At 36.6% G+C, this 15140-nt stretch overlaps 1 protein-coding gene across 1 annotated transcript; it reads left to right on the plus strand.

The window, feature by feature from the left end:
• Positions 1-1433: 1433 nt before the first annotated feature.
• avpi1 (arginine vasopressin induced 1) lies at positions 1434-10285 on the plus strand. The gene is made up of 3 exons (XM_056456413.1): positions 1434-1589; positions 3395-3780; positions 8876-10285. The coding sequence occupies exons 2-3, from the start codon at positions 3395-3397 to the stop codon at positions 9114-9116; spliced, it is 627 nt and encodes a 208-aa protein (XP_056312388.1). The 5' UTR covers positions 1434-1589; the 3' UTR covers positions 9117-10285.
• The last annotated feature ends 4855 nt before the right edge of the window (positions 10286-15140 follow it).

A 15140-nucleotide genomic window follows, 5' to 3' on the forward strand; every position in this document is an offset into this window, starting at 1 on the left:
GGTTCGAACCTTGGCTGGGTTCATTCCACTGTGGCGACCTCAGATTATTAAAGGGACTAATCTAAAAAGAAAATGAAGGTTTTAGAGAGCTTATAAATATAAAATAATAAAATCTTTGTGTTAAGTAAAAAAATGAAAAAACAGAACTTTGTAACAGAAACAAAATGTTGTCTTTTATTGACTTATTTTTAAATTTCATTTAATATGTTTGCCTTATTGGGTTCACTTTAGTTCAAACAGAATTAAAATACCCCTGTAAATACAATATAAACAATATATATACAAATTCACATACACAAACACTATAAAACCACACACTAGTTAAATTCACCAAACAAGAACGTATTAGAAAAACACCATTAATCACTAAATAAGTATATAAATAATAAGATAAAATGTCACATACTTATACAAATACTTTATTAGGTACACCTGTCCAACTGTCCAACTGATTGTTAATGTAAATTTCTAAAACAGTAACTCTAATAAGCACTCGTTACAACCAAGGTCTGCAGAAGAGCATCTCTGAACACAACACATCCAACCTTGAGACAATCCAGTCTTCTGATGGCTACTTCCAGCAGGATATATGCCATGTCATAAAGTGCTAATCATCTGATTTCTTGAACATGACAATGAGTTCACTGTACTCAAATGGCCTCCACAGTCACCAGAGCTCAATAGAGCACCTTTGGGGTGTGGTGGAACAGGAGATTGGCATGATGGATGTGCAGCCGACAAATCTGCAGCAACTGTGTGATGCTATCATGTCAATATGGAGCAAAATCTCTGAGGAATATTTCCAGTACCTTGTTGAATCTATGACACAAAGGATTAAGGCATTTATGAAAGCAAAAGGCGGTCCAACCTATTAAGGTGTAAAGTGGCCGGTGAGTTTATGGAGATAGATAGATAGATAGATAGATAGATAGATAGATAGATAGATAGATAGATAGATAGATAGATAGATAGATAGATAGATAGATAGATAGATAGATAGATAGATAGATAGATAGATAGATAGATATTAAAATTATACATAAATAGAAAAACACATTTTTAAAGATGTAGGTGTCTCCTTAAATATTACCTGAAGGCTTTTAAAATTTTTAACACATAATTTTAATTCTAGAACCACATTTATAAGATGCATTTTAAAGATATTTTGTGATAACATCAAGTATAAAGTGACAGTTTCTTTTTCTAGAGGCGGTTTCACATATTGGCACGTGTGCGCAGCAATGACGTCAATGAAGGATTACACATTTCTCAGTTTCACACCACACCACACACACGCACACACATACTGTACAATGCACACGACAAGACGCAGATGAAGCATTGATGTGATTGGCTGAAAGAGAATTGGAGGCGGGCTCAATCATTCATTCCTGTCTTCTGATTGGTCAGAGCGGGTACAGTAGGCGACGAGTCTAGAGAGGGTTGAACTTCTCTGTCCATTTCGCTCGCTGTACCCAGACGGAGACCAGCAGCCAGCCTGTTTACTACACTATTACACCGCTTTACCGAGAGCAACTCCGACGATCTAGCATGCAAATGACACAAAGACAGTAGTTCAGACAGAAAAGGTGGGTAGACATTTGCATAATTGTATCGTTGTTGTTTTTCCTAGAGAGCAGCAACGCGGAACCGAACTCAAATGCGGTAAACGAGTCGTTCACACCCGAGCATTTACATTGACTATATGCTTTAAATCTTCTTTTATTTGCTCTAATCTCAGTAGATGTGTCTGAAATGGCTGTTTTTTGCAGTGTCCTCGCGCAGGCAGCTGTCACTGCGGATGTTCGTGCGTCACTGTCACGTTGTCACGTGACTCATTGTGCTACAAACTTCTGTAGGTTTCGTGACAAATTCAGTCATGAAAAGATAATTTTTGGAAGTAAAAACATATTTACGGAAGCTAAATAAACAAACCATTTGCCTGAAGTTATTTCTGTATCAGTTACGTTATTTTGGAATTTTATAAACGAAACCAGTGATGGCATACAATGTTTACTTGTATAAATGCGCATTGTGTTATTTTTAAATTAGGTGTAACGTTACTTATTTTATCTTTTCATTGACGTCAGTTGACGTACTGCCATCATTAAGCATCAACAAACCGCGATTACGTTCATTACTGTTAATAGCAAGTGTTAGCAAGCTAAGCTAACCAGTCATTCGTGATTATCATTGAGTAATACCGTCTTATGTAAAGCACTTATGTTAATAGCATACTCATACTTTTAACATTTTCTGTAAATACAATAAGTCGTTAAAGCTACCTATTTAGCATCACACAATGCAGTGGGCACAGTTACCTTGCATTTCCCGTGACTATAAAGTGATAAACGCTAGTTTTTAAGATTTATTTCTTAATTTTTTAATGAGAATGCCTATTTATATGTTAATTTCTGCATACTGATTTACTTATTGCTTTTTTAAATAGTTTCCAATGTGTACAATGAGTCTAAAGTTGGCTAGCCAGATTAGCATTCCCCCCACTTTGAATAGACATAATTAAATGTGTGACTAAAACTGTCAAATAAAAAAAAAGTTTAATTTAAATATCAATAAATAAATTATAATAGATGTTTTACTAATGAGCAGGGTTTTGGGGGCTCTTAGAAGTGGCATAGCCTTGTTTTGCACTGCTCATGCTACTGTAGTAATAATGGCTGTTGGTGACTTAAGGACAACTAATAGCCTTTGAGTATAGAGGTCAGTAGGCTAATGTCTGAACCTGCAGTGCTTTTTTTAAGACTCTTTTTCCGTTGACGTAACAATGCAAGACATCACAATTAAATAGGGAGTTAAAGCACTTACAGAGTTGATAAATCACAGTACAATTAAGAAATATATGTGCTATGCAAATGAGATGTTACCCTGAGAGTACCCCAGTCTCAGAAATGACCAGATTTTGCCAGTAGCGTCTTTCTTTAAATCCTTACTAGCCTTAAAGGAGACCAATATGTCGCGTTTTACAGGGTGTAGAATAAGTCTGTGATGTCCCTAGTGTGTATACATACGATTTCAGCTGAAAATACCACACTAATGATGTTTTATAACTCTATGAAACTGCAGCTTTTAGGATTTGATCCAAATTGTGCTGTTTTGCTGACTGTTGCTTTAAATTCAAATGAGATTGTGCTGTTTTCAAAAGAGGGCAGAGCTACAAATGCCTGTGTGTCAGTATAGTGACACACAGGCATAGAAGCTGGTTATATTCACACACTGCTGCCACACAATCTTGTTTAAAGCCTTTATAAAAGTGATGTTTCCATAATAACTACCCTTTAAATTATGGATATAACGTCTTTCTATAATAATAATACATTTTGCGTATTAAAATAATCCACATGCCCTATAAAACCTTCCGCTCTTTGCTCCACAGATGGAGGACGTGGCCCCAGTTCTCGCAGGCCCGTCTCAGCCCACGTTCTCCCGGCCCTCAGAGCGCCGAAACCGCAAGTCTGGCACCGCGAACATCTTCCAGGGCGTGAACCTGCGACAGCTGCGGCGGCTCTTCCAGGCAGCAGGAGACCCAGATGCGGAGCAGAGGGCACGGATGGTTTGGGGCCGGCGGAGGGCGGCGGGTGGAGAGGATGGAGGAGCGGACGCAGAGCAGGATGAGGATAGCGGGGCGGCAGAGGTGGAGACGGGGCTGGCACAGGCGCTGGTGGGGCTCCGAGTGCGAGCCAGGAACAGAAGCGGACTCAGGGTGGAGCAGCATAAAGACACGAGCGGTCAGAGATGGGTCAGAGCCTTCGGTCATCTCAGGTGAGACTCATTTTAGCAGCTTATCCCAATCTCGCATGACATAAGTGTTTGACATAACCTCAACTGGAACACGAAAAGAAGGTGGGGCTTAGAGTAGCCCCTCCTCCTTAAAACAAAACAACCAATAGCATTTTGTCTCAACACAACTCTGCCAGTGAGAGTAGCTGAGCTCAATTGCATTAAATGAAAAGCAAATGAGAAGAGTCTTGAAGAGGGCGGGGCATGTCAGACTCTAGAGAGCATTTGATTGGTCAGAAGATTTGATGAGAAACTGAAGTATGAGGTGATGTGAAAAAATAATCATTGATCCTTTTAGGCGGAGGTGACAAACTACAAGCTTTAAATGTTTATATCAGGTTTATATCTTCTAAATGCGTACTTTGTCACTGTTGCACATTAGCTTATAGATATCTTAAAACAAACACACTGATACTAATATCTTAAAAAAGCCTTTAATTTCACGGGACCTTTAAGAGCCAATTTACACTATTAAGAACTGGCTTATTAACAGGCTATTAAAGGGATAGTTCACTTGAAAATAAGTCATTATTTACTCATTTCAAACCATTATGAGGTTCTTTCTTCTGTTGAACACAAGAGAAGATATTTTGAAAAATGTTGGAAACCTGTAACCATTCACTTTCATAGTATTTGTTTGTTCTACAGTGGAAGTCAATGGTTACCGGTTTTTGGCTTTCTTCAAAATATCTTCTTTTGTGTTTAACAGAAGAAAGAACCTCATAATGGTTTGAAACCACTTGAGGGAGAGTAAATAGTGGGTAAATGTACATTTTTGAGTGAACTATAAGATGATATTGGCTATTTATTACTACTTATAAAGTATTATCTTATTCTACATATCCAATCCTAGCCAATACCTAAACCCGACTACTACCTTAATAATTATTATAAGCAACACATTTAATTGAGCTAAAAGCCTTAGTTAATGGTTTAATAATAGTGAAAATTGTATCTTAAATTAATATAGTGACTAATGAGAGCATAATTAAAGCAGTTATGGAATTACTTATTCCCATTATTAACTACTAGCTTATTACCAGCGTATTAAAGTGATGCTTCACCCAAAAGTAAAACATTCTGTCATCATTTTTTCATCCATTACTCATTTCAAACCTTTTCTTTGTTTCTTCTGTTGAACACAAACGTAGATAGTTTGAAAAATGTTTGAAACCTGTAACCATTGACTTCCATAATATTTAGTTTTTTGTTCTGTGGAAGAGAATAACTTTTATAAGCAACACATATAATTGAGCTAAAAGTCTTAGTTATTGGTTTACTAATAGTTAGAATTGCACCTTAAAATACAATGTGAGCATTATTAAAGCATTAATATATCGGTGCTGTATTTATATAGTGCTCCTTGTTACCATTAAACTTTTGCTAATTCATTTTAATGTATAAACTCAAACTAAAACGATAACTTTTTGACACTTTTTCTCTCTCAAAATGTCACTAACATCACTTTAGTTTTAAAACACAGAAGTGCAATTCCTTCACGAACATGAATTTAGTTTTGTTTGCCACATACTGAAATGCAACTACGTTTTTTAACCGAAACTGTGAATGGCAGCATTTTTTTTTTTAGGTTAATCTTGCAAAACCGGTTTACAACATGTCCAAGTCACAACATATCCAAAAGTCCCAAAGCAACTGAAGCCTACTTCAGGACAAAAACAAACATTCAATCATTCGAATTGTTTTCAGCTTAGTCCCTTTATTAATCTGGGGTCGCCACAGCGCAATGAACCGCCAACTTATCCAGCATATGTTTTACCCATCACTGGGAAACACCCATACACACTCATACACTACGGTCAATTTAGCTTTCCTAATTCACCAGTACCACGTCTTTGGACTTGCGGGGGAAACCGGAGCACCCGGAGGAGAACATGCAAACTCCACACAGAAATGCCAACTGACCCAGCCGAGGCTCGAGCCAGTGACGCCCCACAAAAAACAAACATCAAAACAAAAACAACAGATTTAATTTACATTAAGCAGTTTGTAAATGATGTAATATTTTTTTAAAAACAAGTTCTAATGATTTTGATGATGTTTTTATTCTAGATTAATTATTTAAATAAATAAATGACAGTAGATTATTTGCATTTTAACAGCTATTTTAAATCTAAAGCATTACATTAAAATAAAATACTACTTTAATTACTTGAATATTTTTCTCATTCCTTCAATAATTTTCCTTTGGCTTAGTCTTTTTATTCATTGGGGGGTTGCCACTGTGGAACGAACCGCCAACTATTCCAGCATATGTTTTACACTGCAGATGCCCTTCCAGCTGCAACCCATCACTGGGAAACACCCATACACACACACACTACGGACAATTTTAGCTTATTAAATTCACTTATATCACGTTTATTTGGACTTGTGGGGGAAACCAGAGCACCTGGAGGAGAACATGCAAACTCCACACAGAAATGCCAACTGACCCAGCCAAGGCTTGAACCAGCGACCTTCTTTCTGTGAGTCAACAGTGCTAACCACTAAGCCACCATGCCACCCCTTTTTCTCATTATCTGCAATACAAAAAAGACTCATTTTAATATTTGTCAATTATGAATGTGGCATTTATGGATTATGTTTACTGTCTTCATTGTTTTGCAATACAATTGTTCGTGCTATAATAAAGAGAAATACATTTCATGTGCAAAATATAGTCTTGTGAGAGTAAAAATGACAACAGCGTAAACTTTCAGTAGCGGGAATCACAAAAAATATCAATAATAATAAAAATTAAGTACAATTTTAATTCAAATATAATTGATTTGGTGCTGAAATGTGACTTTTGAGCTGATTTAGTTTGAGTTTCATGTGTTTTACACTGTAAAAAATATCTGGTAATTAGCAGATTGTGTATTTTGTGATTCTGAAGCGTTTGTTTACGGTTATGATTTGCATTATGGGATGTTGATCTCTGCTCTGTTGACTTTTAATGTTGAAAATTCAACTCTACAGTTCAACAAAGTGACTTTTATTGACATTTTTGTCATTTAAAATAATGATATAATGTATAAGAAACCATATATAGAGGTATAAGGTTTTGTAGCGTAATGTACAACACCAAAACAGACATTATATCACTTTAAACCAGGGCAATTCAATTACAAATTCAGTTAGGCCAGATTGTCAAACCAAGGTTAGCTGGGCCAGTCATTTTAGCGGCAAAGCAGCTCGTAATGACATTTTAAAACCAACACAAACAAATTTATTGAAAAACATAAGGTTTATTCGTTGTTTCTTTCAACTTTGGTCAGTTTGCAGAGCAAAAGGTGCTTACAAAAAGAGCTGAATTAACAGAATCTGAGGGCGTACTCACACTATGTACAGTTGCCTTGAACCAGGCTGAAGCACGCTTGTCCCCCCTTCCGTCTCCCCCGATGGCCCGCACTCACATTGCATTCGGGCCTGAGGACTCTTACGTCATCGATGATGCGCTGTTCAGTTTAATAAGCGCTCTCACTCAGCACAGTCTAGATTTCTTATATCGTTTTAGTTGTTTGAGATGCAGTGACACGCAGTCAAATATTTCGCAGAACAGATCAGCCACTTTGGACGCTCAAAAACATTCATAAAATCCTCATACTGCCGGGATTAGGAGGTTTGCTAAAGGTGCAGCTGTGGTGCAGTGAGGGGTTTGCATCTTTAATAATCGACGACAGTTCACGTTCATTAAACAGTAAGAATTATTAATAAATTCATATGAAACAGGCCCTTAAAAGTCACGTCTCTACACGTTCTACACCTCCATCATTGAATCAGTCATCTGCACATCAATAACTGTCTGGTTTAGCTCAGCTACTAAATACGACCTCCAAAGACTACGTCGAATAGTTCGGACTGCTGAGGGAATCACTGGTACAACCCTTCCTACTCCCCAAGAACTGTACTTATCCAGAGCGAGCAGAAGGGCTGCCAAAATCACTCTGGACCCCTCACACCCAGCACACTGCCTCTTTGAACTTTTACCTTCTGGTCGACGCTACAGAGCACTGCGCACCAGAACAGCCCGACACAGAAACAGTTTCTTCCCTCAGGCAATCCATCTCATGAACACTTGATGATAATAACTGTAGAACCAACATCACTACATGCCATACACTTTTATACACATATACACTTATTTAACAACACACTCTACATGCCAATTTGCACATAACAGCTGCACATATAACATTGTATATAGTAATAAACATGTACACACACTTGTCAATTTGTATATTTGCATTCACTACTTACTTCTATTTTTTAAATATATTTATTATCTGTTTTTTGTCCTGTCTCTGTAATCCTGTTGCACTGTAGAAGCTCTGTCACCAAAACAAATTGCTCGTATGTGTGAACATACCTGGCAATAAAGCTCTTTCTGATTCTGATTCAGTTTCAGGCTCAGTGAACCGTGCTCAGGCACACCTTTTCCAATCTGGCACACTCTGCATTGTATGCGTGTTGCAGGCTACGTGATTTACGTAGGAATTAGCGTTTTTGGCAAGACCACAGACATAATAAATACTTTATATTTGTATTAATATAATATGTAAAATTATATTCAATAATAATAATTTATTTATTATCTATGGGCGGAACCACAGGCTGGGCCGCTCGGAGGTTGATTCTGGGCCACATGTGGGCCGCCAATTGAATAGCCCTGCTTTAAACTATTAAAAATGTTAATGAAAGTCACTTGTTCCAACTTTTCAAGGTTAAAAGTTGTTGGAAGAAAGATCAAGATCCCATAATGCAACTCAGCAGCAGAAATAAATGCAGAAAAATAAAAACATGAAGCTCAAAACATGTAAAACTGCTAATTTATGCATATTTTTCACAGTGTAGATTTACTCAGTCATCATTGTGCCAGCTTAACACTCTTCCACTACCGCTGTGTGTGTGTGAATGGAAACTGCTAATCTGAACTAATGTAGGTCATGAGATCAGACACACACTCAGCACTCTAAAAACACTGAGCAGACCAGAAAATCCACACACACACCTGTGAACACATGCATGAAAACACCATCTAATATATACACACTCTTTCCTCTAATCATCTCTTCAGAATAAACGAGGGCTCACTGAACCCAACGACTGAAGTCACGCCTGCAGAAGGTGAAGAAGCCAATGAGGATGAGGAAGAATCGTCTGCAGCTGGAGGCCAGAGCTCTTTTGAAGGCTCATCACATGACCAGGGCGACTTCCTATCCACGGAGGAAGAGACTCAGGGCCCCGGCCCCAGGTGGAGCTGGAACGCGGTTCAGGAGAAGGATCCAGAGCGATACCTGCACCGCATCCGACACTGATGCAGCAGCAAAGCATCATGGGATTACAGCCTGAGAGACTCCGTAGATTTACTTGAAGCCTCAATCAAACGCTAGTCTTAAAGGAGCGATGATCAACACTACAGCACGTAAACACTCACCCGCAGCATGTGCTGTTCTACCTTAAGTTGTTTACGGGTTTCGTGCCATTCTCACGTCGCAGTCTCAAACACTAGTTGAGGGATGGTGCACTTAAAGGGGCAGTTCACCTAGAAATGAACATTTACTCACTCTTTCACAAGTGGTTACAAACATTTATGAGTTTCTTTCTACTGTTGAACACAAATGAAGATATTTTGAAGAATGATGAAAACCGGTAACCATTGACTTCCATTGTAAGAAAAACAAATAGTATTGAAGTCAGTGATTACCGGTTTTTAGCATTCTTTAAAAACATTTATGAGTTTTTTTCTACTGTTGAACACAAATGAAGATATTTTAAAGACCGATGAAAACCGGTAACCATTGACTTCTATTGTAGGAAAAGCAAATACCATGGAAGTCAATGGTTACCGGTTTTTAGTATTCATTACACACATTTGAGTTTATTTCTAATGTTGAACACAAATGGAGATATTTTGAAGAATGCTGAAAACCAGTAACCATTGACTTCCATAGTATTCGCTTTTCCTACAGTGGAAGTCAATGGTTACTGGTTTTTAGTATTCATTACAAACATTTATGAGTTTCTTTCTACTGTTGAACACAAATGGAGATATTTTAAAGAATGATAAAAAACGGTAACCATTGACTTCCATTGTAAGAAAAACAAATAGTATTGAACTGATTACCGGTTTTTAGCATTCTTTAAAAACATTTACGAGTTTCTTTCTACTGTTGAACACAAATGAAGATATTTTGAAGACTGATGAAAACCGGTAGCCATTGACTTCCATTGTAGGAAAAACAAATATTATTGAAGTCAATTGTTTCCCATTTTCAGTATTCATTACAAACATTTGAGTTTCTTTCTACTGCTAAACACAAATTAAGATATTTTGAAGAATGCTGAAAACCAGTAACCATTGACTTCCATAGTATTCGCTTTTCCTACAATGGAAGTCAATGGTTACCGGTTTTCAGCATTCTTTACAAACATTTATGACTTTCATTGTACTGGTGAATCCAAAATGAAGATATTTTAAAGAAATTTTAAAACTGGTGACCCATTAGAAAAACAACCACAATGGAAGTCAATGGTTACCAGTTTTATTTATCGTTATTCAAAATATATTTTTTGGTGTTTGACAGAGGAAAGAACATTTACTCACTGTTTACTTTTTCTCATGAAGTTACAAACCTTAATGAGTTTCTTTCTTCTGTTGAACACAAATAAAGATATTTAGAAGAATGATGAAAAACGGTAACCATTGACTTCCATTTTAGCAAAAATAAATACTATGGAATCAATGGTTACCAGTTTTTAGCATTATTCAAAATATATTCTTTGGTGTTTGACAGAGGAAAGAGACTCATTAGGGTTTAAAGCAAATAATGGGTGAGTAAATGATACATCATTTTCAGTTTTAGGGGAACTGTCTCTTTAACAATATTTGAGGCATGGTGCACTTAAAGGGATAGTTCACCCAAAATTGAACATTTACTCATGCTTTACTCTTTCTCAAGTGGTTACAAACCCCCTAAAATGTAAATTTACTCACTTTCTCGCATGGTTAAAAGCATTTATAATTTTTTTCTCTTGAACACAAATGAAGTCACTTTGAAGAATGACGAAAACCAGTAACCATTGACTTCCATTGCATAAACAAATACAATGGAAGTCAATAGTTACCGGTTTTCAGCATTCTTTACAAACATTTATGAGTTTTTTTTCTACTGTTGAACACAAATGAAGATATTTTGAAGAATGATGAAAACCAGTAACCATTGACTTCCATAGTATTTGCTTTTCCTACAATGGAAGTCAATAGTTACCGGTTTTCATCTTTCTTTACAAACATTTATGAGGTTTTTTCTACTGTTAAACACAAATAAAGATATTTTGAAGAATGATAAAAACCAGTAACCATTCACTTCCATAGTATTTGTTTTTCCTACAATGGAAGTCAATGGTTACCGGTTTTCAGCATTATTCAAAATCTATTCTTTTATGTTTGATAAAGGAAAGAGACTCATTGGGGTTTAAAACAGGTAAAGGATGAGTAAATGAGACAGTATTTTCAGTTTTGGGTGAACTGTCGCTTTAAAACATAAAATCTGTCTTTATTTACTCGCCCTCGTGTCATGTCAGACTCCTTCACTGAGATCTTCATGGTGCTCTTTTTCTATAATGCGAGTGAAATGAGGTCATTAAAGGAGAGAAAATGACAGCATTTTCACAACGCTATTGTAAAAATACTACTCATGCACTATAATCCTGATTTTTATTTATTTATTTATTTTTATTTAGGGTGAGTCCTGCAAGATCTGCAAAAATAAAAAAGAGAAGTAAATAAATAAAGATAAAATATATTGGAGTAAATTAAACGAATTTTAAATTAAACAACTGCTCAGTGCAATTTAAATAATAATTATGCATTATTTTGTGATAAATAAGGATTATTTTTGTTTATTGTAAAACAAAAGACATTAATGCAGTTAATATATTCATATCAGCAAATTTATTCTATTCAAATGATCTATTATATTCATATTTAGTAAGAATTCAATTCAAATGAGTATTTCATTAAATATTATTCATAATTGTGGTATTTGTTTTGACTCTAAAATACAGAATATACCCACAGTATTGCATTTCTTATTATAAATAAGTAGAAATGTTGTGTTATAATGCATCTCTGTGGTTGAGAATCTGTCTGGAGAATGAGAATTTAAATATTGGGTGTAAATTTGCTGAAATTTTGACAAAAGAAATCACTAATTACCCCAAAAACTAAACCTTTTTCTTTTGAATTAGATGTTTGAAACAAATACTATGGAAGTCAATGGTTACCGGTTTTCAGCTTTCTTCACAAACATTTATGATTTTCTTTCCACTGTTGAACACAGAAGATATTTTGAAGAATGATCAAAACCGGTAACCATTAAATAACATTGTCGGAAAAGCAAATACTATGGAAGTCAATGGTTACCAGTTTTCAGCATTCTTTACAAACATTTACGAGTTTTTTTCTACTATTGATCACAAATGAAGATATTTTGAAGAATGATCAAAACTGGTAACCATTGAATAACACTGTAGGAAAAGCAAATACTATGGAAGTCAATGGTTACCGATTTTCAGCATTCTTTATGATGTCCTTTCCACTGTTAAACACAGAAGATATTTTAAAGAATGATCAAAACCGGTAACCATTAAATAACATGGTAGAAAAAGCAAATACGAAGGAAGTCAATGGTTACCAGTTTTCAGCTTCCTTCACAAACATTTATGATTTTCTTTCCACTGTTAAACACAGAAGATATTTTAAAGAATGCTGAAAACCGGTAACCATTGACTTCCATAGTATTTGCTTTTCCTACAATGGAAGTCAATAGTTACCGGTTTTCAGCATTCTTTACAAACATTTATGAGTGTCTTTCTGGGATAAATTAAATGAGAATTGAATTTGTAGGATTCACCCTAACAGATACACTTAAGAGTATGTCTATTATAAACAATAAACTATAATAAATGTAGCATCAGATGATTTATGATATACTGCATGAGACATACAGACTCTTTAGAACCATCTTTTGTCTGTGGCTGTTCGCCGTTACTGCATTTGTGCTCACTGTAGTTATTTTATACTGGAAGAACAAAACAAAAACAGTCTGGGAACAACATGTGGGCGAGTAAATGACAAGATCTTCATTTGTGGTGCACTGTCTCTTTAAACACAGTTATTTATTTCTCTCACTGAAGCTTCCAGAGCCCCCATCAGCATTTCTTTTCCATTACTATGAATGTACGGGGCCGAAGAGTATTGGTTTGCTTTTATTTAATGATATGCGCTTGTTTATTTTTGTCTTGAAACACTATAGCTTCACTGTAGTCCTCCTCTTTGCGGAGCGTTCTGCCTTCCAATGGTGTTTAATGTTCAGTATCTAAATATATATGTATATATTAACGAATGTATTTGCATTGACTGTATTAGTACAGTTCTCCTCAATCAGTAGTGCTGTTTTAGATACTAGTAGTCTGTAGAAGCTGCACACTATTGGTGTTGATTATTTCATGTCTTCTTCTGTCACTCTGACAGACGTTCAGAAGCAATACGAATGAAGAAAAACAACAACATGTAGCCGAATTTAACAAACACTACCACATGCACAGGAACGAGGTGTTTTTCTTGTCATTTAAGCTGGAAGTTGCGATTAAAAAGTGTTTTTTGAAATAAAACTCAAGTCTGTTCTTTTATTGAGTACCATTATAGTTTTTAGCGTCTTTCATTAAATACATTACATACAAATTATACAGTCCATTGTCATGGTTTAAGGTCAGTTTCATTGACACTTGTGAACACATTGTTAAAAAAATCTGCTTTTCAAATTAAATTGAACAAAAACAAAACAAAAAACAAGTGCTGGGCAACGATTAATCGCATTCAAGAAATTATTTATATATATATATATATACACATGTACAAATCCTACATTTAAATATCTGTAAATATTAGAGCAGTCGCGAACGTTCAAATCTGAATTTGTAAAATGCACCATTTTCTTCTATGAATCTGTATTGAGCTTAGTTTTTAACAGTAGGTGGTGCTGTAGGCTAGTTTTGAACAGCTGATGGTGCTCTGGGGTAGTTTTGAACAAGATGGTGCTCTAGGCTAGTTTACTACAGCAGACATCGCTCTAGGCTAATTCAGAACAGCAGAAGGCGCTCTTGGCTAGATTTGAACACCAGATGGCGCTCTAGACTAGTTTTTAACAGCAGATGACGCTCTAGACTAGTTTTTAACAGCAGATGGCGCTCTAGACTAGTTTTTAACAGCAGATGGCGCTCTGGACTAGTTTTTAACAGCAGATGGCGCTCTGGACTAGTTTTAACAGCAGATGGCGCTCTGGACTAGTTTTTAACAGCAGATGGCGCTCTGGACTAGTTTTTAACAGCAGATGGCGCTCTAGACTAGTTTTTAACAGCAGATGGCGCTCTGGACTAGTTTTTAACAGCAGATGGCGCTCTGGACTAGTTTTTAACAGCAGATGGCGCTCTAGGCTAATTTTTAACAGCAAATGGCGCTCTAGGCAAGTTCTGAACAGCAGATGGCATTCTGGGCTAGTTTGGAACTGCACACGGCGCTCTAGGCTAGTTTAGAACGGCAGATGATTCTCCTGGCCCGTTTTGAACACCAGATGGCACTCTGGTCTATTTTTGAACAGCAGAAGGTGCTCTAGGCTAGTTTAGACAGTGCTCTAAGCTAGTTTAGAACCACAGATGGCGGCGCTCTAGGCTAGTTTAGAGCAGCAGATGGCGCTCTACACTAGTTTGGAATACCAGATGGCGCTCTAGGCTAGTTTTGAACAGCAGATGGGGCTATAGGCTAGTCTTGAGATGCTCTAGGCTAGTTTTGAACATCAGATGATGCCCGAGGCTAGTTTTGAACAGCAGATGATGCTATAGGCTTGTTTTGAGATGCTCTATGCTAGTTTTGAACACCAGATGGCGCTCTGGGCTAGTTTTGAACAACAGATGTCGCTCTAGGCTAAATTTGAACAGCAGATGCTGCTCTAGGTTAGTTTTGAGACACTCTAGCCTAGTTTGGAACATCAGATGGTGCTCTAGACTAGTTTTGAACAGCAGATGAGGCTGTAGGCTAGTTTTGAGATGCTCTAGGCTAGTTTTTAACACCAGATGGTGCTCTAGGCTAGTTTTGAGATGCTCTAAGACTAGTTTTGAACAGCAGATGGCGCTCTACGCTAGTTTTGTGATGCCCTGGGCTAGTTTTGAACACTAGATGGTGCCCTAGGCTAGTTTTAAACAGCAGATGATGCTCTAGGCTAGTTTTGAGATGCTCTAGGCTAGTTTTGAACACCAGATGAGGCTGTAGGCTAGTTTTG

Source organism: Danio aesculapii, chromosome 1, assembly GCF_903798145.1.
Source record: "Danio aesculapii chromosome 1, fDanAes4.1, whole genome shotgun sequence".
NCBI lineage: Eukaryota > Metazoa > Chordata > Actinopteri > Cypriniformes > Danionidae > Danio > Danio aesculapii.